The sequence below is a fragment of the Topomyia yanbarensis genome, chromosome 2 (assembly GCF_030247195.1).
Source record: "Topomyia yanbarensis strain Yona2022 chromosome 2, ASM3024719v1, whole genome shotgun sequence".
In the NCBI taxonomy this organism is placed as follows: Eukaryota; Metazoa; Arthropoda; class Insecta; order Diptera; family Culicidae; genus Topomyia; species Topomyia yanbarensis.
In genome coordinates this window covers 35,702,941-35,730,728 of record NC_080671.1, presented here as the reverse complement: position 1 = coordinate 35,730,728, position 27,788 = coordinate 35,702,941, and the positions used below count along the sequence as shown (strand labels likewise).

Sequence of the window (27,788 nt, the reverse complement as noted above, 5' to 3'; positions counted from 1 at the left end):
TTCTTTCTTCATACCCAAATGACAAAGTTCGCTCCCTTTTCGGTAACTATATTGTTTCTTCTTGAAATACTATTAAACAGATTTTAATATCACAATTACTGACCAAGTCAGTGCAGCTATAGTCTAGTTAGGTAGGTATTTATATTTTGGTACCGTACTGAATCGAAATTTAAATCGAATCGTGTGTTCACTAGTTGGTCGGTCCCTACAGGTACTAATAAGCCTCAATGTTTAAGATATAGAAATTCGTATCTTACCTTGTAAAATAATAAAACAGAATAATGGTTTTAAACTTGAATGCGAGGTCTACCCGGAATTTTTCCCTCGCCATCCAAGGTAAGCTCGTCGTCTTCCCGATAATGCGGCTGGAGTTCATTTACCTCGGCAAGCTTCAACTCTCGTTTCGATAGATGTTCCACGATGACGGCACAGTAGCAATCACCCAGGAAATTGTTGGTCGTACGGATGCGGTCACTGGCAATGTAAAAAGGGAAAATTAATTGTAGTAAATTCACTCGAACAATATTACATCCACCAAATAGAACAAATATTATGGAAAGAATGATTATAATTATTCCTTGGCTTGAAATTCTATTCTTCTTCATTGTAAACTTATTAATATTATCTATTTGTTCTTTATTTATTAAGATTTTAACTTCGATGGTCATTCGCCTTTTTGAAAATAATACATATTTCAAAGATACAATTAAATTTAAAATACAAAGTAGATTCAGTCTCTACGCATCGATCGATCGAGATAGAAGTGTTTTGTTTTCGGTCCGTGCGAAAAAGAACAGTACTAATCCGCGTTCAAGGTTATCTTGCCAGTTAGGTTTGGACTTTTATTTTCTCTTGTGCGTGTGTTAACCGTTAGGCCGCATTCCTCAACCTTTTGCGTTGCGTTGCGTAAGCATGGTATACTTCGTAGATTGCAGACTGATGACTCTCATTTCCAGCCAGACTACTTGAGGAACATTGTTTGGAAATGACAATTGATCCAGTCCAAGCGTGAATTTCGCCTGAGAACCACCATTGCTGGCCACGACCATCTTTACCGTAGCTTGGGATATAAGAAAGGAAGTGTTGATGTGGTACTTACTTAACGGATGGCCCCGACTCAGTGACACTCCCATAAGTACCACGAATTGGGTAGTGGGTGGGTTGTTAGTCAGGATTCACCTCAAGCAAGCGATGCGACTTAGAATTTATTTTCGTGCATAAGAAGTTTGGATAGTGTATTGACTAGGATACGTAAATGTTCGCGATGCGAAGGTGTTTAACCTCTGGATAACCGTTTATCGAGAGTTTGTTTCATCGAAAACAACTTGAACTCCGGACAGCCGGCTGTCGGGAGTCTTGTCGACAATATAAAATGGACCATAAATTATTGATTTAATTTAATTGATATATTGGCCTAAAAGTGAGCCAATGAATATGACAATAAAACGTATGTTCTTCGTGCTGGTATGACTGCTGCGAATTGGTAGCTGGCTTCTGATTCTTCTCGAGAATCTATCAATTCCCATTTTTTCACTCAGACAATACCATGCGTATTCCTCACGCACATTAAATGCCCAGTGGATTAATTTCCTATTTGGTCAAATAAACACTAAACAAACAAATAAATTAGTTTGCTTTGTCCAAAGAGATGTCAGCTAGATTGGCATCAACCGGCGGATACGTGTTCCCTTGCAATGCCATCAAATCAAAGAACATTTAAAATTACATACGACACACTATGTGCAATTCTGAATATAATGAATAATAATAATATAATTATTTGCAATAAAATAAGATTAGAAAAATTAGTTGAATAACCAAGGTAGTTCATTTTCAAAGATAGCACTGTTGATGAATCACCTTACAAAATAGGTGATAAGGGACGCGGACGAAAATAGCTGACCACCGCCAATTAGGCCGGATGTACCAATAGTCGCATACTTAAGGAAAACTTTTACTAAAAAATTGATTCATAGACCTATGGGCAATGATAATATATTAAATGAAAGCTTTCAATCCCTACTTCATAGGAAAATATAAAGATTGTTCAATAACCAATTCATGAATTCAAAACCGCTTGAACCACTATGGGAACACATGTACCAATAGTGGTGCAATCGCTAATTTCGGTTCCTGTTGTTGCAAATCCCATTGATTTCTTATGGGACTTGCAACTATAGGTACATTAAATCAACTATAGGTGCAAGGGAGCTCAAAATTCAAAGAAAATAATTTTTTTCAATAGTTATTTAAGCAGATTTCAAGGATAACAGTTTTATTGTTGCATAATTTTAGTACGATGAATCGATAAAAAAAAATATTTGTTGATGGTTGGTACCTTAGTTAGGCGTATAACCCACTACTGCAACTATAAGTACACCTCAACTATAGGAGCACCCACCCTATATAAGCTGGACTGGTGCGTCGTGGGAAACGAGTATACAGATAAGTGAAATACACCTTTTTGATACATTTACGGCGTTTTCCCGTCTGCGCGGGGGCTGACCCCCTGCGTTGACGGTGTCGATGGCTCCCACCCCGGACGGCCAAATGGAGGTCGAATCGACTCCCAAGGCTCTTCCCCGTCCCAGCTCTGGATATCTCTCGACCGGTCCCTTTGTGGTCTTCTTTCGGCCCAAAACAAAATCGCTGAATCTATTACAGATTTCAAAAGACCTGACGGAACGGTTCTCGGCTGTGACCGAAATAAGAAAGGTCCGCTCAGACAGAGTCAGGGTCGTGTTGGCTAATTCAAAGCACGCAAACGATATTGCTTGCTGCGAGCACTTTACGAAGGACTACTATGTGTATATTCCAGCTGTAAAAGTACAGTCTGAAGGCGTTGTCACTGATGAGAGTTTGACATACGAGGATCTGCTGGAGTACGGGGTTGGCCGTTTTAGAGACCGCTTACTTCAGCCAGTGGAAATACTTGAGTGCAAGCGTTTGCACTCAGTAGTAGTTGCGGGGGATGGTTCAAAAACGTACCCCCAATCAAACTCTTCGCTGGTACCGCTTTGCCAAATTATGTCCTCTTGCACAAGGTTCGTCTGCCTGTGCGTCTGTTTGTACCGCGAGTCATGAATTGCACAAAGTGTAAACAATTGGGTTACACAGCCATCCATTGTAGCAATAAGGCCCGCTGTGGAAAATGCGGTGAGAATCATCTGGATGATTCGTACAGTAAGAATGCTGAGAAGTGTTAAACTACGCGGGGATAAAATTAAACGTTCCCTTGCAGGACGATCCGAACGTTCTTTCGCAGAAATGCTAATGAAAGCTACGCCACCATCCTCAACAAACATCTATGCTCACTTGCCTCCTATCGAGGGCGAGGCTGATGACCCACAAGAGGGAACATCTACTAGGGCGCCTAGAAGTTATAGGAAGAGGAGGAACATTTCCTCTCCTAAAGTTCCTTGTAAAGGCCAGAAGGTATCCCTTGACGGGGCTCCGAAAGTCGCATCTATTGGAAGTGTTGCAACCAAACCGAAGCAAGTAGCTCTTGGTCTCGGAGTATTAAGCTCAGAGAAGGAGTTCCCAGCACTTCCAGGAACATATAAAATCCCAAGTGTTCCTTTGTTTCAGTTCGAGAATAATCACAGCACTGGTATTATCAAACTCTCGGACATAGTGGACCAGATAATAAAAACTTTCAGTATAACTGATCCCATTAAAAGTCTTATGTTAGCTTTTCTCCCTACAGTAAGAACATTTTTGAAGCAGTTGACTGTTAAATGGCCCCTGCTTTCAGCGATTGTATCCTTTGATGGCTAACTCATCGAACGAGGTCACGGATTTGATCACTGTTCTACAGTGGAATTGCAGAAGTATCATCCCGAAAAATCGATTCCTTCAAAATTTTAATAAATAGTTTGAGTTGCGATGCATTCGCTTTATGTGAAACTTGGTTAACTTCCGATATAAACCTTAACTTCCACGATTTTAATACTATTCGCTTGGATCGAGATACCCCCTACGGAGGAGTACTTTTGGGGATCAAAAAGTGCTATTCCTTCTACAGAATTAACCTTCCCTCAATACCAGGCATTGAAATTTTCGCTTGTCATGTAACAATCAAAGGCAAAGATCTTTGCATAGCTTCCATATATATTCCCCCCAACACCGCGATTGGTCACCGCCAGCTACATGACATCATAGAAACCCTGCCTGCACCGCGACTAGTTTTAGGAGGCTTTCACTATCACGGTGCGGAATGGGGTTGCCTTTATGAAATGTGAAATGACACGGATTCCTCCCCCACCAGCGCGCCCAAGCGCATTAGATTTATCCCTTTGCTCGACCTCGCTACAGTTAGAATGCGCGTGGAAGGTAATCCCTGATCCCCACGGTAGCGACCATCTGCCGGTCGTAATCTCAATCAATAACGGCTCAAGGCAATTGGAAACAAACAATATTTCGTATGACCTCACACGAAATATCGATTGGAAGAGCTATACTGCCGCGATATCCGACAACATCGAATCTACTCAAGAACGTCCTCCAGAGGAAGAGTACAGCTTTTTAGCTGGTTTGATTCTGGACAGTACCCGGCGCGAACATACAAAAACGTTCTCCCAATCCCTGGTGGGATAAAGAGTGCTCAGACGTGTACGCGGATAAGGCCGCTGCGTATAAGACCGTCCGGAATGACGGGTTACCCGCTAGTTCTCGACAGAACGCGACGTTAGACAAGCAAATGAAGAGTTTGATGAAAACCAAGAAACGCGGTTATTGGCGCCGGTTCGTCGACGGATTAACGAGAGAAACATTGACGAGCACTCTTTGGGGAACAGCCCGACGTATGCGAAACCGAAACAGTACTAATGAGAGCGTGGAATATTCAAACCGTTGGATATTCGATTTCGCCAAGAAGGTTTGTCCGGATTCCGCCCCGGCACAGAAGATCTACCGCGCCGTGTCCCCTCACGATAACTCGAACGAAACACCTTTTTCGATGGTGGAGTTCTCACTTGCTCTCTTGTCATGTAACAATAAAGCTCCAGGGCCAGACAGAATCAAATTCAATTTGTTGAAGAATCTGCCAGACTCTGCCAAGAGATGCTTGTTGAACTTATTTAATAAGTTTCTTGAGGCTAACATTGTCCCACATGATTGGAGACAAGTGAGTGTCATCGCCATCCAAAAACCAGGAAAACCAGCCTCCGACCACAACTCGTATAGACCAATTGCAATGCTATCCTGTATCCGGAAGTTATTCGAGAAAATGATCTTGTTTCGCCTCGACAATTGTGTTGAAGCAAATGGCTTACTGTCAGATACACAATTTGGCTTTCGCAAAGGCAAAGGGACGAACGATTGTCTTGCGTTGCTCTCAACCGAAATTTAAATGGCCTATGCTAGCAAAGAGCAGATGGCATCAGTGTTCCTAGATATTAGGAGGGCTTTTGATTCAGTTTCGATCAACATTCTTTCAGATAAGCTGCACCAGCATGGTCTTTCAGCGACTTTAACAACTTTTTACTAAACTTGTTGTCGGAAAAGCACATACATTTTTCGCATGGTGACTTATCGACATCACGATTTAGCTACATGGGCCTTCCCCAGGGCTCATGTCTAAGCCCCCTGTTACACAATTTCTATGTCAACGACATTGTTGAATGTCTTGACAATTCCTGCACGTTAAAGCAACTTGCAGACGATGGCGTGGTGTCTGTTACGGGATCCAAAGCTGTCAATCTACAAGGACCATTGCAGAATACCTTGGACAATTTGTCTGCTTGGGCTATTAAGCTGGGTATCGAATTCTCCACGGAGAAAACTGAGCTAGTTGTATTTTCCCGCTGAAAAATCGATTTTGGGAACTCTCATATCGATTGCTCATTCGATGCTATATCTTGAACGCGGTGGTGATTGAAAATTTCGAAAGGCTTGTTGAGCTCAATTCTCCGACCCGTTTTATGTCCCGGTACTTTGACTACATGGCGCAAAATATTAATCCTTCTTCTTACAATCCCAACCGTGTGCATTTCATAAATACTTCAGAATCTACTGTTTTCTTCGACACATCCATGAAAGACGAGATTAGTGGAATTCCGGACTACATACGCCCACAAGTGGTTCCAAACATTTTTTATAATAAATTCCGAGAAGTCGACTGCTCTAAGATGTTTTACACTGACGAATCAAACCTCGAAGGGTCCACTGGCTTCGCTATTTTCAATCAAAAGTTCACCGCCTCCTACAAACTCAGTGACCCCGCTTCAGCTTACACCGCAGAACTAGCTGCTATTCAGTATACCCTTGGAGTCATTGACACATTACCCGCAGACCATTACTTCATTGTCTCGGATAGTCTGAGTTCTATTGACGCTATTCGCTCGATGAAACATGGAAAGCACTCCTCGTATTTTTTGAGGCAAATACGGGAGCTGCTGAGTGCTTTATCTGACAAATCTTTCCAGATTACCTTGGTGCGGATCCCTTCTCATTGCTCCATTCCGGGCAATGAGAAGGCGGACTCCTTAGCTAAGGCGGGTTCCCTAGAAGGTGACGTTTTTGAAAGACCAATTTGCTTCCACGAATTTTTCAGTATTACTCATCAGAGAACCCTCGAAAGATGGCAAACCTCGTGGAGCTATGGGGAGCTAGGAAGGTGGCTACATTCGATAGTCCCTAAGGTATCGATGAAGCCTTGGTTCAAGGGGATGGATGTGGGTCATAACTTCATTCGTGTGATGTCCCGACTCATTGCAAACCATTACACGCTGGATGCACATCTCCGGCGTATTGGGCTTGTGGATAGTTGTATCTGCACTTGTGACGACGGCTATCACGACATCGAGCACATTGTCTGGGCGTGCACCGAGTATAGTTCCGCCAGATCTCGGCTTATGGACACCCTCCGGGTACGAGGAAGACCACCCAACGTCCCGGTTCGAGATGTGCTGGCAAGTCGCGATGTCCTCTATATGTCCCTTATATACACCTTCATAAAAACCATCAATATACAAATTTAACAGGCCCATTTTTCTTGTCATTCTCAGAAGTGCCTTATTCCGCCTGTACCAACAAACACGGGACCTACGTACAAACCACACGCGAAACTCGAACTCCTTCCGATCCGCATCTTAGCCGTACTACAAAATCGTCTGGAGGAACCCCTGCCGACTCGAGGAAGAACACCCGGCCTCCCTGTACATAATTCTTCCTGATGAAGGCCACCCGAGTCTGCATCCTATGCCGTTGATCTCCCGATGCCTGAAACTGAAAGTGAATTACTTTCTTCCCTGCCATCTTTGTCCACTCTCACTACCCTGACTCTTATACCCAGAAGTATCACCCCCTACTCCCCCCCCCGTCCACCAAATAGTCCCTCGAAGCATTTAGCTCTTTCTGTCTCTTTTAGTTCTAACTATTATATTATATAATCTCATTGAAAATGCCCAACTCTACTACCACATCAAAATAACTCTAAATTATCTCCCCGAATCTTTACAAAATTAAATTACACCATCTAGTTATTCCTAGTTTTAAGATAGTTATAAAAACTGTCCCCTTAGTTAAAAATTATTTGCTTCAATAATCTCCCTGCTAAAAATTTCAAACCATATTGCGATAAAAACTAAATGACCCCTCCAACCTTACGAAAATTATACTACCCCCTTGCGTATATGTATAGCTATAAATTCTCCTTAGTTTAATTTTAAAAAAATCAATATGTAATCCCCTAGTTTTAAGTAATTTGAAATGTAAAACAAACCAAGATTGGCACCTTTAAGCTAACGCAAACTTGCAACTTATCAAATAAACAATTTGAATAAAAAAAATACAAAGTGGATAAAAACAAATAAAAAAAATAATCGAATATTATTTCCGTCGACTATCCTGGGCGCACTGCCTCCCGCTTCTTGTGTTAATTTAGTTTCTTGGTGGAATAGGACAGTGTTGCTATTTTTATTCATGAAAATAGATTCTTGTTGATTTCGTTTATGTCTGAAATATTTTGTATCTTGAATCATACAATGTTATTAATACATTATTACAGTACATTATTAATGGTAGTAATAATGTACTACCCTGGTGGGACGACACATGTGGACAAACAAACAACTCGCTTCCAACTACATTGGATTCGGGTAATTTGTAACTTGTGGAGCAAACAGGGGCAGCCACAAAAGATAGATAACCTGAAAAGTGGTCGAAGTTTCCCCTAACAAAAAAAACGCGAAATAGACTTTAATGCAGTATTACTGTTTGGAACACATATCGTGTTTCAGTTTAGGATCTACTGTCTATCTGGTTAGTTAGTCGGTGCCAGATTCTGATGAAACGAAGTCGAAACGCAATCTGTGACTTATTAAGTTAAAGTTATTGTTGCCCTTAACATGAAAAAGTTTTACCTAAGTTTCACCGTAGGGAATTAAATTGGTTATTATCCAATGTTTTCCTTAGAAAGAAATTGAGCATCTTGCCTATCGCATTGGTGTACTAAGCCAATCCATGTTTCAATTTCGCTACAAGCGAGATCTTTTTTTCTCGTCGGACATGCCGCTTGATCAGACGTATTGTGATGCTCGGGTCGATCGGACGTGTATCCCGTAGAACGTCACATATCCACGTGGAATAATAGAAGCACTGTTGTACGCTTTTCTCTTCAAGGTTTAACATATTTTTTGTGCGAATGAAACAAAGTGGCTTTCGTGATTTTTTGTTGCCAAAAACCATAACATATTTTGGGCGTGTGAAATAGAAACTTTTGAGAAATGTTGTTGCTCAAAATTATCCATTTCTGATCCTTTTCTTGCCATATGGCGATAAGTGATTAAGTGTAAGTGTTCTGAGCATTTCACACAACCTGCCGAAATAGACCATGACTGAAATATAAAAAATTCGCCACGATAATGACAGTTTTGGAGACAAGCTGTTTACGAATGAGTGTATAAGTGCCCGCATACAATGTTGAGATCGGCGGTGTTATCGCCGATCCGAGTTTAACCTGTGAGGAATTGCTGGAGCGAAAACTTGACTGTTTAAAAAACGCATTATTCCCGTCCAGAAATATTGTGAATTGCAAGCGTTAACATTAGGGGTTCAGTCTCACACCACCGAGTTATTTTCACTGGATTTATTTGCTAATGCGTCTGCCTATCTGGCTTCGCGAATTCTCCTAAATGCTATCAAAAAAATTTCTCTGTGAACTGATTCATGCTTCATAGTATATTGACCACGATCTGATATTCGACTTCGTGAAATAGTTCCAAAAACCATAGAATGCTAGCCGGTCGACTTCACATTCATGGTTGAACTAGACCAATCTAATTAAGGGGTTATGTCTACCTGGGTTTCAAAAAAATAGGATGAATTCACGATTTTTTATTTCATCATTGTTATAGTTTTTTGTAATACTGTTTTACGTATGTTGTAGTACATGTATAAAGATATTTGTAGTAATTTTTATGTTGCAAAAGCTTGACAGTGATATAGCTGTTATGCAATATATTTGGACTAAACCGTTTTGCGCGTTAAGGGCACAAGACCCAACATAAATTTAGTTTTGCTTTTTTGTGTTTCGAATTCATCTCGTCAGTAACTAGCACCATCTGGGTGTCTAGTTAGACGATGTATCTAAACTAGTACCCAAATTAGCACTAGTTAGACACAAAAAATTCCAAACAGTTCACACGACATATGTGAACGCCTAAAGCCACATATCCAGGCGTTTAGTTTCTTCAACCAAAAGACAAGAGTTCGTCTTCGCTTTCTCGTCAGCAAACCAGAGCTATATTTGTTTCCCGGGACATCACTAGTAAGTTTCATTTTTACCATTCTAAGTATTAGAAACACAAGTGAAAGACTCACGGTCTATGGAAAAATTGACTTTCTTACAATATAATAATGATATCGTAGTTTCTCGGACTGAGAAAAAAGTGCTGATTTTAAAACAAATATTTAAATACTCACACAATCCAATCCACCGCAAACAGTAGCGTTACATTCTGCATCGGAGCATCGATTGCCGATAGGACGACCAGCAGTAGCACCAACGCAGCACTCGGAATACTGGCTGAGCTCATCGAAGCGGCAGTCGATGTCAGTACCACCGTCATAATCTGTCCCACGTTCAGCTGCATACTGCTCATCTGAGCAATGAAGATCGACGATACTGAAATGAACAGTGCCGTACCGTCCATGTTGATGTTGGCACCGATCGGGAGTACGAATCTGGTGATCCTGGAATCCACTTTTAATTTTTCGTTCATGCACCGGAATGAAAGCGGGAGTGCTGCCGCTGTAGAAGCCGTCGCAAATGCAGTCAACATCGGTTGAATAAGTGCCACGTAGAACCTAAATGGGTTCTTTCTCAGAAAAAAGAAGTAAATGGCCTGTATGATCACCCACTGATACAGAAGCACCCCGAACAGTACGGTAAAAATAAACCAAGCTAGTTGTGTCATAACGAGGCTAATGTCGTTAACTGCCAAGATTTTGCCGGTTATGACGCTTCCAATTCCGATCGGAGTAAGCCACATCACCCCTGTAACCATCTTCATGATTACTTCGAAAATTGCGGAGAAGAACTGAATCACCACGTAGCCTTTGCTTCCGATAGTTCCCAGGAGTGTTCCGAACACAAGGCAAAAGAAAACGATTCCGAGCGTGTTCGTGCCTGGCCGATATTCAACTATCCGAATAAGCTCTTCTTCGTCATCCCAATTGAAGGTGGTGTGAGCAGATGTAGGCTTCGTTTGCTGCGTGTTGGCCAACGTTGGCAAGCTTCCATTGGTACTTTCCTTAGGCACATAAACAGTGTGAGCCTGCTGGATGGCCGCTTGGAATATATTGTCCGGGAAAATGTTCCTAATGAATATATCAATTTTTAAAATATGTTTTCAATTTTAATCGAGCCACTTACCTTCCCAAATCCAAAATACTATCCATTAGGGTGACCGGTTTCCCACCGGCACCCGAAAACTCGACTATCGCTTCGTGTACTTTCGGATCACCAGGATGTATCAGCAGCACCAACACTGTACCAAGTACAGCGTTCAAAAACGAGGTCAGCGCGAAATACGCGAACGTTCGGAGGGCAATTTTTCCATTCAGTTTAGCATTCAAACTGGAGGATCCACTGATCAAACTAGCAATAACCAGCGGAAGAATCATCAGCTTCAGTATACGCATAAACAGCTCACCCGGGTAGGCTATCAGCATAATGGTGTCTGCCGACAAGGCCAACGGGCGAAGGATGAATCCTACGGGATGAGAAACAGATTACATTTAAAATTTAATCAATTCATGCTTTGCATTGCAGTAAATTTTAAAAAAATTCTTGATTCCGAAAATCTGCTCCTCCTGAAAAGGAACTAGCGATCGGTTGGTGAAATCTTTAAAGTTTTCTTAAGCAAATTCGTAGTTTGGATGTGCAGACACGTTCTTGTTTGACACTATCGGTCTTAATTGGCAATGGACTTGACCACATGGGTTAGCATTTTTGACAGTTAATCCAGAAAAAGGATACAGCTCAATGGTGAATTGAATTGAAGATGTGATCAAGTTAAATCAATTTCATTAAAAAAAAATTGATTCGCATTTTACGCATAAAAAAGTAAAAATAACAACTGCATCGGTAAAGACCAAAAATAGCATAAAGTTCAATGCACATTTTTGCTCAATGTCATGTCCTCACACGCCAACTTTGATCCATATTTACATATCTGTTATCCTACATCCTACACGAGCAGAAATATTGACAATAAACCAATTATTGATCAATATATTGATCATGTAAGGACAATATGAACATATTGATTCTGTAGAATTCAAATGGGATTGACGGATTGAAGTAGTCTTGTCAATATTTTTATTGACAATATTCTTGTCTCGTGTAGGGTCCGCTTTATACACACGATACATCGCTCGCTATATTTTACCAAAAGTTAATTCAAACTTACCCATCAATACGCCCAATATAACACCGCTCAACGTAACCAGGATTAGTTTGTTCTCGGAAATAAATTCCCGCCACGGGGCCTTTGGCGGTTTCGCCACAGGTGTGTGCCGTTGGCTATCACCTTTCAGGAACTGCTGCTCGCTTTGTGCCATTCCATTGGCCGTTTCCGGGTAGTAGTTGAACTGTTTGAAATACACAATCGATCGAGAAACAATTAGTTTTTAAATTTTAACAATTGAATGGAATCTGAATTGTACAGCATCCGTTAGTGCACAGACTGAGCAGTCCTCAATAAGACTGATGAGTTGATAGACACGCGCCTAGTCGTTGCTTTTTTCTATGCCGAGCATAGAGATGAGTATATGTAGAACATATGTATTCATATCCATATTAAGTGGCGCAGAGTGTCGGGCTGTTTTCAAACAAAATAAAATTAGATGCAATAAAGCAGATTGTAGGTACCGAGGCGATCACCATTGTCCTCAATCAGAGCAAAAGATGGCATACTGACAGGCATCACAGCTAAACGTACAAAGCACGAGGAGCAGAATATTTGTTGCACAGTTCAGTACTAGCTTCAGCGCTATGATGTGATGATTTTGCGCAACCAGTTATAGAGGTATTTTACAGCTAGACAACACACAGAGAAGCAACATGAATGGATGTATTTCTTTGTACAATGATGGTTTCATCACATCTCCAGGGATAATACAAAATATAGCTTCCCGTTGCTTGACTCTACGATAATTTAATGGTCAAAAATCACGTCCTAGAAGATCTTAAAAAATTACTTATTATAATACTTGTTTTTTAAAGCGATAAGAGCAACAACGATCTGAACCCTGTGAAATGTATCGCACTTGAAATCATTCCACCAAATACGCGCAACACGGTAAATGCTCCCGAAATTGGTCACTTGCCTTATTTGTCATGGTCTCGTTAGCACCCAGTTAGAATATATTAATGCCAGGAACAGTGTGTTTGTAAAATTCAGCAGCATTAGTTGAACTGAGATTCTAGATGATTTAATGAAACTTAACACGTACATTTTCAACCCTCAGCTCACTGAAAAATTATGGAGCTATGCGCGGACTAACGAAAACTGATGCGATTTTCTGAAGTCTATCACACTTTTTTCGAGAGTTGTTCTACTGAAGCTGTAGAGCTAGGTTATCGGAAGGGCTCTCCGTCAGAATCACATACTACAATTTGCAGACGAGGCAGGCAGCGGGCCGTGTGATATTCATTGTACGGTTCAGGTAGTTGTGCATCATCACGAAGGGCTCAAGCATTTGTACGTTAAAGTGTTAGATCGCGTATGCGTTTGTATGTCGCGTGTTCTAACGTGTATGTAACTTCGCGTGTATAAATTTTATATTAAAACCGTTTGCCTTTGGCATATTCGCGTGTGTTCTAGAATGATCGCGCGCGGACCGTGAATCTGATACTTAATTTTTCGTGTACGGATCAGATGCTGGAAGAAAGTGAGATCTTCCATATTACTAGAGTTCCCGGATATGTCGCCATGGAACGTGTTGTCTAGTGGATACGAGCTTTATTTTTTGATTGGTGCTACTGAATGTATGGACCTAAGTTATTCCGGACATGATCGCGAAGGGCTTAAGTGTTCGTATGTTAACGTGTTTATCACATGTGCTCGCGTGTATGTGACTTCGCATGTACAAAACTCGATTTTGTAACCGTGTGGCAACTCCTAAGCTTGCGTTCTTAGATGGTCACGCCGACTTTCATGCTGATAGTTAGTTTTCGGTGTACAATTCACATTCTGACAGACAGTAAGTTATCACTAGAGTCTCCATATCACTAGAATCCCCGGCCATGCCGCCATGTAACGTGGTGTCCAGTGGATATGAGAGCTTTCTTTTTTAATTGACCCAATTGAAGGCATGGACCTAGTCTGCTGATATCAAGGATAGAAACATCCGGAAGTGACAGATTCATGATCGTGCGAATACGGAAGTTTTTAGGTTCACGCTTGAAATCGCGTTTGAAAATTTATAGGAGCTAAGACATTCACTTTATCACCGGGATGTTATCATGTTTACGAGATCGCGGGTGTAGATGCCGTGGATAGTCGCGAAGGGCTCAAGAATTTGTATATTAACGTGTTTGTCACGTGTATGTGACTTCGCGTGTATAATTTCGATTTTATAATGAAGTAGCGTGTATTCTAGAATGAACGCGTGCGAACCGTGAGTCTGATGCTTAATTTTTAGTGTATGGTACAAATGGTAGAAGAGACCGTTTCCCCATATCACCAGAGTTCTAGGTCATGTCACGATAGAACGTGTTGTTTAGTGAATATGAGCGTCACGTTTTTATTGGTTCAACTGAAGGCATTAGTCCAGACTGCTAGGACTGAGGAAAAATTTCCGGACGTTACCGTTTCATGATCGCGCGAGTGGTGGGTTAATGTTTGAGACCGCGTTTGGAAGTTTCAAGGTGCTACGTTTACTTAACTACCGGGGTGTTTCCGTGTTGGTGAAATCGCGGGCGTAAGTATGAGTGGATTATTGCAATTGCATGGTCGCCTTTGTGACCAGGTTTGTGTTATCGCGAAAACCACGAGCATTTGTACCTATATGAGTATAGATAGCGTATAGCAGGTATATACTAATAAAAGAAATCATAACATGCCGAATAAAGAAAAAAAGATACAAAGAGCTTGATTAGAAATGTATGGAAAAGCAAGCTAACAGATGTACAAAAGAAACAGACTAATGAAGCAGAATAGAAAAACACATGTAACATGCAATCAAACTCGTCTAAACGCAGCTAAATCTAAAAACGACAACTAATAGGTTTCTACTTGTGTATTTGCTGAATTGATTTAATTCCTAAATTAATCTAATTGGTCTATGCACGATGACGAAGTCGACCGGACACACAATGACTCCCACTGTGAGCCCCGTCCACGAATACCGCCATCAAATTGTGGAACAATGTTTGCAAACACGGTACACAGCCAAAGTCAATCCACGTCTACCCGCTAGTCAGCCACGTCACCGCGCACAGACTAGTAGTTGAGCGTTGGTATGCACAAGTGCAGAGTATGAAGAAACATAGAACATGAAAAAGGCGCATAAGCCCTCTCGGTCTCCTCGATGCACCACTATCGCTTGATGATGTTTGCAATACCGTCAAACCGCTTAACCTTGGGGAGGGGAAATCTATCACACTTTTTTCCAAAACAAAATAAAATGGAAAACAGGTTTAAATATCGCTAGGTTATGCCCCGAGATAGGTGCTGAACTCTGACTTGTGACATGTTAAACTTCCAAACTTTGCAAAGTTGCCTAAAAACTATTATTTTGACATAATTTTTTAAATGAAATGAGGATTAATGAAGTAGATAACAATATCACCTCAAAAATAAGTCTGCGTAAGTAAATCTTCGACAAAGTTGTTTCTAGTAACATTTTCAACTATTTTACAGAAGACACCAAGTCTCTGAATAAAGTTTATTGAAGAGTTTACTTTTAGGGAGATTAATCATTAGAGCATTGCAAAACTTTTTTTAATTCCTAAACTTCCCATGTCAAAGTAAGTTCAGATGCCAAACTTCACATCATTTGGACAATTTCAGTCCCCCGCCCACTTCGCTTGAAGCTTTGGCTTAATGGGAAAATATGGAGGAAAAAATATATTAAATGCTACAACTTTTAAAGTAGCACGTAGAAAATTACAATGCATACCTCTATTTAAAGAAAATAATTTTAGTATTTGAATAGAAATATTTCCGTTTCTCGAAAAATACGGAAAGGTGGAGTACTGGATCATTTTACCCCCAAAATTCCCTATTTTTAATATTTTTTCTGCTCCGTGGTGCTAATCATATATTATTGTAATTTTTCAAATGTGAAAAAATCTAAGAAATCAAACGGAATCTTTGCGACCTTTGTACGAATACGAGAAGTTGATGTTATAGGGCCTTTTGTCGTTCATATTAAATTATGCAAAATTGCAAATGTATGATTTGCATCACGGAGCAGAAACATTATTGAAAATAGAGGACTTTGGGGACAAAATGAGCCAGTACTCCACTTTCACTTATTTTTTAAGAAACAAAAAAGATTCTCATTCAAATACTAATGGTTGTTTCTTTTAAAAAGAGGTATGAATTGTAATTTTCTGAGTGCTACTTCAAAAGTTATACCATTTTATATATTTTTCCTCCATATTTTCCTATAGCATAAATTGCAAAAACTTCAAGCAAAGTGGGCGGGGTCTAAAGTTGTCAAAATGATGTGAAAATTGGCATCTGAACTTACTTTGATATTTGTCACAATAAGAAAGGGGGAAATCCAAAAATGAGTGTTTTTGCTATTCCCTAAGAATAGTATTATGTCTTCAAATTATATGACCGTAAAAGCTGTTTTGGAACATTTCTTCCAATATTCTTGACTTCAAAATTGCGTAGCTTGCATAGAAAATCCAATTCAGCACTTAAATACACATCCCTTCTATTTTTCCAAAATTCTAATCCTTTTGAGTGGCCATTTTTATTATTTATAACACAAAAATTCTTTAAACTCATTCAAACCAATCCTGATGTCCTAAAGACTAACGTAAAATACATATTTCGATTATAGAGGTTTTAACCTTACGGTCATTCGTCTCTTCGGGTTAGAAAAATCTCTTTTGAAAAATTTCTAACCCTATGTGCGGGGTCGGGACTCGAACCCAGGTGCGCTGCGTACAAGGCAATCGATTTACCAATACGCTACGCCCACCCCCTAAATACAATTTTTCATCATTTTCCACTTTCCGGAAAATAATATGCAGTCTGAGAACACTCAATTTGATTTTTCATCGAGCAGTGTGATTTATGCAGTTTAAACTATGTGAAGTTCCGAAATAAAACAAAAAATCCTACGAAAATAACTGCTTGTTCGCGGTGCCTTTTACCCCGTTGTTATAGCTTATTTTGCCTCCACGCTGTCCCGTTTTACCTAACATTGCTCACAGACTATCAGGCATAACACTCGTATACATCTCTTCGCTAGCTTTAACGTCAAACATATTTTAGTTGGGTCAGTCGTCACGTATGCAATGATGGCGCCACTTACATATACGACAATATATGGGGGACAGAACACCAGCTAAAATTGTTTCCGAGCATAAGGATTTTGTAGTTTAACAATATTTTAGGAGGAATTTCCTCATAGTAGCCGTTTGCCAGTACCAGAGAATTTTTCAACAACTTCCAAAAATTTAATTTTGCTGTATCGATTTTGTTGCCTATTTTCGGCGAATTTAGGACTAAGAAAAACTATTCTAGAGCGAATCAGTTGTAAACTTGGAACGGAAAACCAGGACTAGACAGGTCGGCATCGGCGGTAAAACATGATGATGAGTTATGTTCTATCAACGATAATGCGGTAGACTTGGGTGGAAAGCACAACTCCCACCAGCAGAAAGCAAAGCATTCTTGACATTTTTTCTCGATCATGTCCATGTAAGCCTGTCTAGTACTAGTTTTCCGTTCTGAGTTTATAACTGATTCGCTCTAGAATACCTATCCGTCTTTCAATTTCATTGCTTTCGTTTCTCTTAGTCTTAAATTTGCCGAAAATAGCCAACAAAATCGTTACAGTAGAACCTTGCAGTAAATAAGACACAGTAACACAATTTAATTTTGGACGATCAGGCCCGATGAGAGGGGGAGGCAGCCAGGGCAATTGCCCTGGGGCCCGGATGGTATTTGGGGACCCGCGATCTTACCCGAAAGATTGGCGAACACGTTCGGTATTCATAGAAGATCAAAAAATTGCAATGGTAATTTTTTGTAATCATTCGCCTTAATAAATTATTATATGATAAAAATGAAAACTTTATTTGATAGTTGACATTTGTTAAAACAAACGTTCTTAAGGGAGTTGTCTACTTTGTGTACAAGTTTAAAAAACGAGTTTTATTGCTTGAAACGAAGGAATAAACTACAAAATAATGAGAAGCCAAATTAAAGTATTTTCGAAGAAAGCAATAGAGCGTCAAACAGAAATGCGAGCGCACGGACAAACGCATCCGTCCTCTTCTACGTTCGCTTTTTTGCTGGTAGTGCCGGTTGTTAGCTTGGAGACACTCTGCGTGATTGTTGTTTAGGGTTATAGTAGGTGTGCTTTTCTTAGCTGCTGTTGCACAAAGTTTTCCATGGTGCAGTGTCTTTTTGTAGAATTCGCGCATATGAATATACCATGATTGCATAACCAGAATTGTTTGATAAAACGAACCATTTTTGGTTGATCCGCATAAAATGGTTACGTTTCAAAAAGTTGGTTTGTACGGAAGCATTCTCACCACAAGAACAAAGTTAGGGATACCCGGAAAAATACGAAGTTACAGCTCTTATGAAAGCCACTTCTCCGTATCTTGACATATATTTGTTAATCACGATGTCAGAGGTGTGTGGAGATAATTCGTGTAAGCACATCTCTCTAGAGCCCTTGCCTATGTATACGGGGATGATGTTGTTAACGTGGCAGCTTTCGTTGGTGTGCTGCACGTTGTTCCGCGAATGTTTCTTAATGTTTGATATGGTGCATTTGCAGGGCGTTAACTTCTCCCGGGTTGAGCACAATCTGCATATTAAGTAAATCTTTCACTTCCCGAGTAGCTGGCCTTACAGGACATTTCCAAAAATCAATAGCAACGCAATTCGTCTGCAGTCGTTTTGCCGTGTGTTTATAGCGGAACGATTTTTAGTTTCTACTCTAGGCGAGATGAGAAGGTAGACTGATCTTAATTAGCATGTAATAAAAATTGATAACCTTTTTGTATTTTTGTATTTTTATAGCACGTTAAGTTCAGTTCATACATCAGCAGCAGTACTCGGTTGCCCACTGTACTCGCAGTTGTTGAATTTACGTCTTCTTATTTCTTTCTGTGTCTATATTGTTGTCGGGTCCTACATATTCTCACAGCATATCAAAACCGGCTCCTACGTTAGCCATATCACATTGTTTGTTATTTAAACCTGCATAAAATCTACGATTAGAAAAGGTTTTCTTGGATTCAATATGAGATGAACTTATATAAATTGAAAATATTTTTTATGTAATAATTTTAAACGAGAATTACGAACTGCATCTTCTACCTTTTCATTTTGCTTACAATAAAAGCTAAAAACTGCTCAATTGCAACCAGCAAATAAATCAATCCGTGTATCGCTTTGTCTGCACAGTAGAAGCCAAATGTCGTGTTCCAAACCGCTATGGCCAATGTTTACACCCTACAATTTCACCATGTAAGATATAGCGTGCTGATTATATTCCAGATCATCAATCAAGCAGAAGTGTGTCTCGCGAAATGAAATATATCCGCTCACTGTTAAAATAAAAATTCCAAACTCCTCCGGGGGTATTATTCCCTGCTATTGTAACACCTGCAGATCGTTCAGAGGCGCAGAATGCTCTGCTTTAATTGCTTTGTGTAGTAACCATAAGCACTAATTTAAAAGTCTAGATAAGCTATAAGTTAGCATTTCCATCACCTTCATGTAATAAATGATAATGCAATAAATTTATAATCAAAATGCAAATTCTGCACCATTTTTCGAAAAAAAAAATATAATACAATTGCAAATATCAACCAACATCTGGGTAGAGTTTGGATTAAACCCAGTATACATGCAAATCTTCTCACAGATCACTGATCAAACGCGTATACCAAATTGAGACGAGGTTTTCGACTGCGGCTCGAATCCCATTTCTATAGGCACTAATTCGTCAATTTAAACAGTCGGTTTGTCAAACAAAGAAGAGAGGAAGGGTGAGTGGGGATTCATGGCAAGGCACAATTCTCCGATCAACGTGGGGAACGTACCATTCGAGCTAGACGCTACTGCTTCCTGATTCCTGAGTACACGTAAAATTGAAAAACTCGTAGCTATGGCAAATTTACCCGATTTGGGTATCACGGAATAAGAAGCTATCGAAATTCAACTGTCTGGCACGCTATCTGTGGATGTGGCAATATGAGTCAACCGGAGACTAACAGAAACCACGGACTCACGAGTTTCCCATGGCTGAAGAGGAACTAACTCATACTGAACTAGAAGGCTTTGGTTTAAAAGGGCCCGGCGCGTCTCTCGACGGCCCTGTGGACGATGTTGGTAATCATCGGTGCGTCGACCCCTTGGTGCACAACCTTTCTATATTTTCCTTATACAATGTCATTTTCCGAAAGACAATGAATTCATGTGAACATTTTTCTTTGAACAAACATATAATAAAATGAATTGGTACACTAACGCTCGGTTGCGTTTTTGTAGAGCTCCGAAATTGAAATTCGCAAAAGGTACTGCGGTTAATTACGGTCGTTTGGAAATCGGTTTTTGGTCCTTCGATACGAAACAGACGACGAACAGAATCCATTAATTCTCGCGAATAACATTCTGAAGCTAAAATTTGGTGATATTTCTTGAGATTATCATTAACCCCGTCTCTATAAACCTCTATAAACAAACCTCTATAATAGACAATGTTAAAATTACGATAAGAACATTGTTTCTTTTTACGAAACTTTACTACAATTATTTTTTTTTCCAGCGTGGGCAATGACGGTAAGTCGGTAAATGAAACTGTCGATGTCGATTTTCTGTGACTGCAATACGTTATTTGCTGCTTTAAGGCGGCCCTGTGCTGTCGATTTTCAGAATAATTGAAAAGTGCAAGGTCAGTAAGATTGATCGTGAATTAATGGCCAGTGTTCACACTTCTCAATGCAAAATCAGTCAGAGGCGTGAGTAGATACCGAGCACTAGATAAACATTGTCGCTAGAGCTTCCGTTGTTTTCCACGGTAGTACTCTTTAATGAAAATATTCAGACAATTGCTACCGTAAATAGGGAATAACCCGACGTTCTTGTTCGTTTTGCTAGAATGAAGTAAGAAACTAAACATATCTTTGTGAAACAACGATTGTCATTTGTTGTTTCGGTTCAGTCTATTCAGATCGTTCTAACAAGTTTTAGGATCGAAACGGTTGTCTTTTTCGCTGCATTTGGAGCATAGTTTTCAACCAACCAAAGATTTTTGATTGGAAATATATTATTGTAAAGAATTCAGATATTGGCTGAATTAAAAAAAAGAAAATTTCTTCATATTTGTATGTTATTTTTATTATTTTTAATGAATTTTAAAAACCTTTCTTCCATAGCCTGCTTTAATTGAAATCGATTGATACAGGGTGTTTGGTTCATGGTTAAGAATCTCTCGGGGGGTGATAGACTGTTATATTTGGAGAAAAAAATGGTTCTACACATGCCCTCAAATCTCAACCATTACAGAGTTATTGAACTTTTTGTGTAAAAAACTTATTTGTCTTAAAATACCTCTAACTTTAAAAATATACTTTGTATTTTAAATGTTTTAGTTCCATTCGAAAGGTGAGATTCCTATTGAATGGTGTTCTCATATCTTTTAGTTAATTAGTTTTACTTACCTTTTAGTTGTAAAGTAGTTAAAAGTTAGTGTTTTTGAGGAGGTTTTTGCTAATTTTCTCGAAATAATGAAGCATGATTATAGCAATATCCATTATCCAAAAGTTGGGTTTTAGGTAGAATCATAATTTGTTCTTGGACGTCATATTCCTATCTCTTCTTATTTCTTTGTAATTTCATTACTATACTTTTCGTGTAACCGACTTGCAAGTGCTTAAAAGACTCTAATCTAAAAAATATGCTTTATATCGTTATTTACAAGATTTCATTGGAAAGCTGAGAAAATGTCCTATCAGTGTATGTACAAATATTTTTTAGTTAAGTGTACTAAATGATTTTTTACTAACGAAATAACTCAAAATTTGTGTTTTTGGATAGTTTTTTAATTATTCTAATTATTAATCAACTAAATTTATCGTTACTCTTGATCATTTGATGCCCCTTAATGTTCTCTATAACTTTTTATTAGACACTTTGTCTATATTTCTTTTCATTTTGCTGCTATTTAATAGTTAACACAGCATGAGCTCGCCACAAATGTAGTGGGTTCGAAATCGTTATTTTTGCATATGAAACGATGTGATAAAAACGATTTTGCGTCGAAACCAAAAGAGGTATTTGAATGGAATCAAAGAAAGAACTGTAGAACTTGCTGAGATGCATTGTTTCCATGATAATAATGGTGATGTTTATTATTTACAATTTTAAGAAAATTAACGAAAATGCTAATAATAGCACTAACTTTAAACTAATTTACTTCTAAAAGAATACTAAATTCACTTAACTGAAAGGTATTAATACATTTTTCTCTGTAAAATTTTCCCGGCTTTCGAATAAAAAGAAAAAAAATACAATAAGTGCCATACTTTTTCAATTAGAGCTGGTATTAGTGAAAATGAGATAAAAATATCCAAGTTGAATAACCCAAACTCATGAAAATAAGAAAAGGTAAGTGTATCATGTCAAAGAACGAATTATGCAGCTCTTCAAGACTAAAAATCTGGATTATTAAAACGATGAGGTTAACTATTAGGATTTTCAAGAAATGAACGAAAAATCGATTAAAATTGTTTAATTTTTAATAAATTACTTTGAAAAGGCTACTTAAACTCATTAGCTGAAACATGTGAGGGCATCACTCAATGCGAAATTTTCTCACCTTCCCAGTGGACCTAAAATATTTGAAATACAAAATATTCTTTTTGAGTTAGAGGTATTTTAAGAGAAGTAAGTTTTAAATACAAAAAGTTCAATAACTTTGTAATGGTTGAGATTTGATGGTATGTGTAGAACAATTTTTTTCTCCAAATATGACAGTCTATCACCCCCCGAGAGATTCTTAACCATGAACCAAACACCCTGTATATGAATATGTATATGTCACCACTTTGAATTCAAATTATAGGCTGAATGAATATTAACCAGATTTGCTTGCCGCGCTTCCATTCATTATCATATGATAAAGCGATAAATGCTGCAGCCAGAAGACCTACAAAAGGCAGAAAATTGCCAAGGTGCAGAACAAAAGCAACATACGATTCAAGTGGAAAATTTGGTCGAAAAGTGCTGTTATGGCAAACAATGGCAATGCCCCTGCGGTTTGAAGTCTACACGGAAAAAAGATTCCCAAAATCGTGAATATAGTGCCATGAATTCTGGAACGATCTCGTTTTTACTTCACGAAAATAGGACCATGAACAAAGATCATGTGTTTTATAATTATGTTCAATTTCCGTTCAGTAACACCTACAAAACAATCAAACTTCATTCCAGTTAGGTCTTGTGCCTTTAATGCGCAAATTGGCTTAATCCAATTTTCTCCTTTGGGAAATAATATTATGCATAATGCCAGACGTATTTGCTTCACGGGACATCACTCGGGATAAACCAGTTACTTTAGGCGATCACGTGTGTCGTGTCAACTGTTTGGATTTTTTGTGTCCAACTAGTGCTAATTTGGGTAGTAGTTTAGATACAGATTAGTATATTATTAGTGGAGTTAGGTGCCACAGCCAGCCAAAAAACAAATGCCGGTCAAACGATATTGCAAGATATCCCCAAACTAATAGCTAACACACCTATGGAAGTAATATACAAAAAAGAAGACAGCTCTACCACAGCCACTCGAAAACACAGCAAGCACCAAAGCAAAAAAATCAAAGCTGTAACCACGATGACATAGACGCAAACACGAGCGAACAAGAAGGTAGGTGAAACGATCAGCAAGAAGCAGAGGGTAAAGCTGACCATTGCTCATCACTAGGGTGGTTACCCCTCCGGACTGGACCCGAAGCCTCCGGTTTTCGTTAGCGATCTCCTGGCCTCCAGGTTTTACTTCAATTTCTCAGGGTTTGGTGGAAATTTCAACTTCTTTGAATTTAATTGATTCTTTGCCCAATATTTAAAAAGTGTAAGTATAGTACATTTACTATTACTCTGGTTCAGACGAGTCCACCAAATATTTCTGATTTTGTACGCGAAACAACGAATTAAAATTTTGCGTACACCAAGTCGCTCAAAACGGTGTAAAAAAGTTGCCTGCAATTTTAAGAAATCACTTCGCTGTTGGTGGTGCTTATCTGCACCTGCATCGTGGGATGGCCGGTTTGTTCTAATCCAAGTGGTTTGGTCAACATAAAACGAGTTCTTCCGGTGTTGTTGCTGGTCCTGCAGCGACTCCCAACTGTTGGCTATGGAGGTGAGTTTTGCCCCCTTTGCTGGAACGTCTGGTGATGAATTACCGAGACCACAGAGTGTTTCTTCTTCTCCTGTTAGTGGTGGAGGAGAGCAATGCTCGTTCGAATTATCCTCCACAGCGAGAGTGGTTGGTGCTTTTGTATTCTTTGCACTTAGCTGGGCAAGTGAAAGTCTACAACTAATAAAATCGACAAAACTTTTCACAAATGTGAAATTATATACGAGATCACTCTACGGTGATTATGAGGAAATTTTGGCAATTTTCCAATCAAATTTCATGACACATTACAGAAGGAACGAAAAAGTATATACTTGTCTTTTTTGCGCATATTAGGTAATAAAAAGCGATTAAAGCTGAACGCACACGAGGCGACAGGACACACGCAAAAAATAGTCACTATGGGTTTTGTTGGACCTATTCCATCACGGCAACAGCAACAGTGTTGGAATAGGTAGAACAAAATCCATAGTGAATATTTTTTTGTGGCGTGTGTCCTGTAGCCTCGTGTACACTCAGCTTAAAGTCTAAAATGTCGTGCAATTGCTTTGATTCCACTTTTTGTTTGCTTTGGCTTAAAATCCTTCACCCTCAGGTCAGTAAAAAATCTCCGGGTCAACTCCTCTCCAGAGGTGGCAACCATACTCATCACCGAGGAAGAAATTTAATACAAGGAGTGGAAAGCAGGGTACCCAGCATAGACTACAGCAATAATATTCGTTTATTTTTTATCTTATGAATTGTAAATTAAATTGAATCTTTAAAATGTACATTATTTTTAAAAAGGCAAATGATGCTCGAGGTCAAAGCTCAAATAAATGATAGTAAAAAGTTTGAAAACTCATAACTTGAAAAAAAATTATATTCAGCCAACGCAAAAAATACGTCAGTTATTTTTGGAAGTAATTAAAATTTTGGTTGTAAATCTGACAAGGAATGACCATATGTTTATTACCATATTACCATATTGTTTATTAAGTACAAAAACCACTTCAAATAGGTTCAAGCAAGCATGTAACGATACAATTGCACACATCATGTCTGGTGATGTTGCATGACTTCACATGCGAGAAATGGGTTAAAATAAAGTCTACTGTTTGAATTCCACTATGTTAAAATATGTGTTACTGAAACAAGAAGCATTTTCTTGTGCATTCTGTCTTAACGTTACTAAACTCTGAAACAGTAACCCAATACATAGTGCAACTAGCCACACAATAGTGTGGCCTTACTTGGGGTGAGTATATACTTGCTCCCAGTGATCTCACATGTAACTTTCGGTTTTCAATGTAACTATTCTTCCTCGCGAGAAATGGCTGACTTTCTGTATGAAGCGACAACTTGAAAAATATGTTGTTCATTACACTGGCGGTTCTTTGTTAGAGGGCCGACCCGGTTCTAGTGTCTACTGTTGTGAAATGAGATTAGACCAATTCAATTCACTTGGTAGATAGTGTACCGTATTCCAAGCAGAAATCTTCGCGATTCTGTGTGGCGTACAGTCGCAACTTCAACAGAGAATTTACGTAAAGAAAATTCGTTTTTGCTCTGAAGATGAGGCTGCCCTAAAAACAGTTAATTCGAAGGATTCGAGATGAAAATGAGTCGCACTCAAATCGAAGACCTCGCTGCGATTGACTTTGTTGGTCAAAGTTTACCATGGACGACCTTATGTACAGGGAGCTAAAACTCAAGGATATGTTATTGTTCCTAATCCAATGTGGAATTTAGCTAAACGCTTTATCAGTAGTATTCATAATTCCCCCTACATGTCACAATAAATGGATGCAATAAAATGAAATGATCATTCCTATATGTGTTACTAAGTATCAAAATCAGAAAGATTTGGAAAACTGAAAACCCATAGCCAGTTTTTAACAAAGAAGAAATCAAAAATTCTCTTAATTATACGTATTAAATTATATTTAGATTTTTTTACTACGCATTTCAGTCCTATGTCCTGTCAAACTTTTTAATGGTTGATCCATTTGATACATTTCCACTAGATTTTCGATTACCGTAAGTGCTAAGAAAAACCGTTCGTTACGCGTATAAAAGGTCTGTCGCGAACTGCCTTGAACCACCATTAAAATAAACTTGTTTACAAAATGTATCTATCTATGCCCTCACAATAAGCCACAGAACAAATTACAGCCCAATAACAGTAGCACCGCATATCGATTTTCCAACCATCCGCGCCAGAGTGCAACCCAGCCAAATAGACACACTTTACATTTTACACTGCATTATGCACTCCACACAATCTCCACAATAGGTTCAACAGTGCAACCCCGTCTATTCCCACCCACCCATTTCTATTCCTGGACGACAAATATGACTCGTGATTTTCAGACGGAACTGTCTCGAAGCGAACGGCAAACCAAAGCCACACCTTGGTACTCACAGAATGCCTTCTTATGTAGACAAACTTCTTGCACCGGACAGCCAAAAGGACGACTGGAAAAGTACCACGATTGAAATCGAAATGAATAGAAGTGCTCATAAAAATCAAAACAGTATGCAGAGTATTTGTTTCGACGGGGTTCTATTCTTACCACTTGAAGCAACAATGTCTACACTGAAATACGGTCATGTCCTACACCAGGAACAAAAGTCCACGAAAAAGGAGAAAAGAATACACAGTTGTTTGTTCAATCTTGTTGGGAAATAGTTTGCAACTGTTCTTGTACTTCAAAAGAGCGGGTTTCTTTCAACTTAATACCAACAGATGTCTATCTTGAAAGCAAAAAATATCTCTTTTTGTGTAATTAGCAACCTCTGCCAAATTCTAAAATACCAGTATAGAAAACGTGTAGCAAATATGTTGCAAACGACGAGACGAAGAATATGTATAGTCATAGCAATCGTTGCCTATTTTTAAACTTATACCTGCCCAATTTTAATTTCAGTCAACATTATGTGCAACTTTCTTCTTTGTTGGCTCAAAGCATTATCCATTTCAAACATATAATCTGTTTGTTAGAAGGCATTTGTCTGAGAAAAACTTGTTGGTAGCAATTATACGATACACATTCATTCTGCTTTAAAACACAAACCACCATCCGCCCGCATAATTATTTAATGCGGGAGGAAGTCGCAGATATTTACGTGATTGCAGAACATGGACTTTTAAATGTTCATGTAATTCCAGCCTTCATTGACACTTCATACTTTACTACAATACTACATAAATCACCTTCATCATCAGTAACTGATGCAATCGTTGTTTTCTTCGGAGCTCTTCCTGTTTTAAATCGCCCACTCCAGATTCTAACAACAAAATAGGCCGTAGGCTAGGTAGGTAGGTGCGAAAGCCCACTCCAGAAACTATATACTGAACGAACGGCACACGGTAGTAACGCAAATAATCCACTTAGGAAGTCCTGCACTAGAACAACAGTCACTAGTTTCCATTGACACGCCGGCCGAAGTCACTGTACGCTGCTGTGCCAGCACCACTTATCTAGTCCTGCTAGAAACCGGCGACCAAGCTGAATTGCTACCGAACGAAACGAACAGCAAACACCGAATGAGTGAAGTTGCGAACTCGTGCCCGGTATTACTGGCCGTGCCGTGGTGGACAAATTGTCGACGATGCAATAGTGAGCGAGGTCGACTGAGCAGTCGCAGTAGCAATATTATAGTGGGTCCTGTACCAGACAATAATATTGTCAATAAAAATATTGACAAGAGTACTACAATACGTTATAGTATAT

The 27,788-nt window shown here is 39.1% G+C and overlaps 1 protein-coding gene across 2 annotated transcripts; it reads right to left on the bottom strand.

Annotated features, from left to right (window-relative positions):
* Positions 1–32: 32 nt before the first annotated feature.
* Positions 33–27,613, bottom strand: LOC131682739 (excitatory amino acid transporter). 2 transcript variants are annotated; one of them, XM_058964440.1, is made up of 6 exons: positions 27,269–27,613; positions 11,916–12,096; positions 10,877–11,216; positions 9,925–10,821; positions 258–474; positions 33–205 (listed from the first exon to the last, which is right to left on the bottom strand). In XM_058964440.1, the coding sequence occupies exons 1-5, from the start codon at positions 27,275–27,277 to the stop codon at positions 288–290; spliced, it is 1,614 nt and encodes a 537-aa protein (XP_058820423.1). In that variant the 5' UTR covers positions 27,278–27,613; the 3' UTR covers positions 33–205; positions 258–287. The 2 variants fall into 2 exon arrangements, with proteins under 2 accessions (XP_058820423.1, XP_058820421.1); XM_058964438.1 differs by having other exon boundaries at positions 33–474.
* Positions 27,614–27,788: the final 175 nt, after the last annotated feature.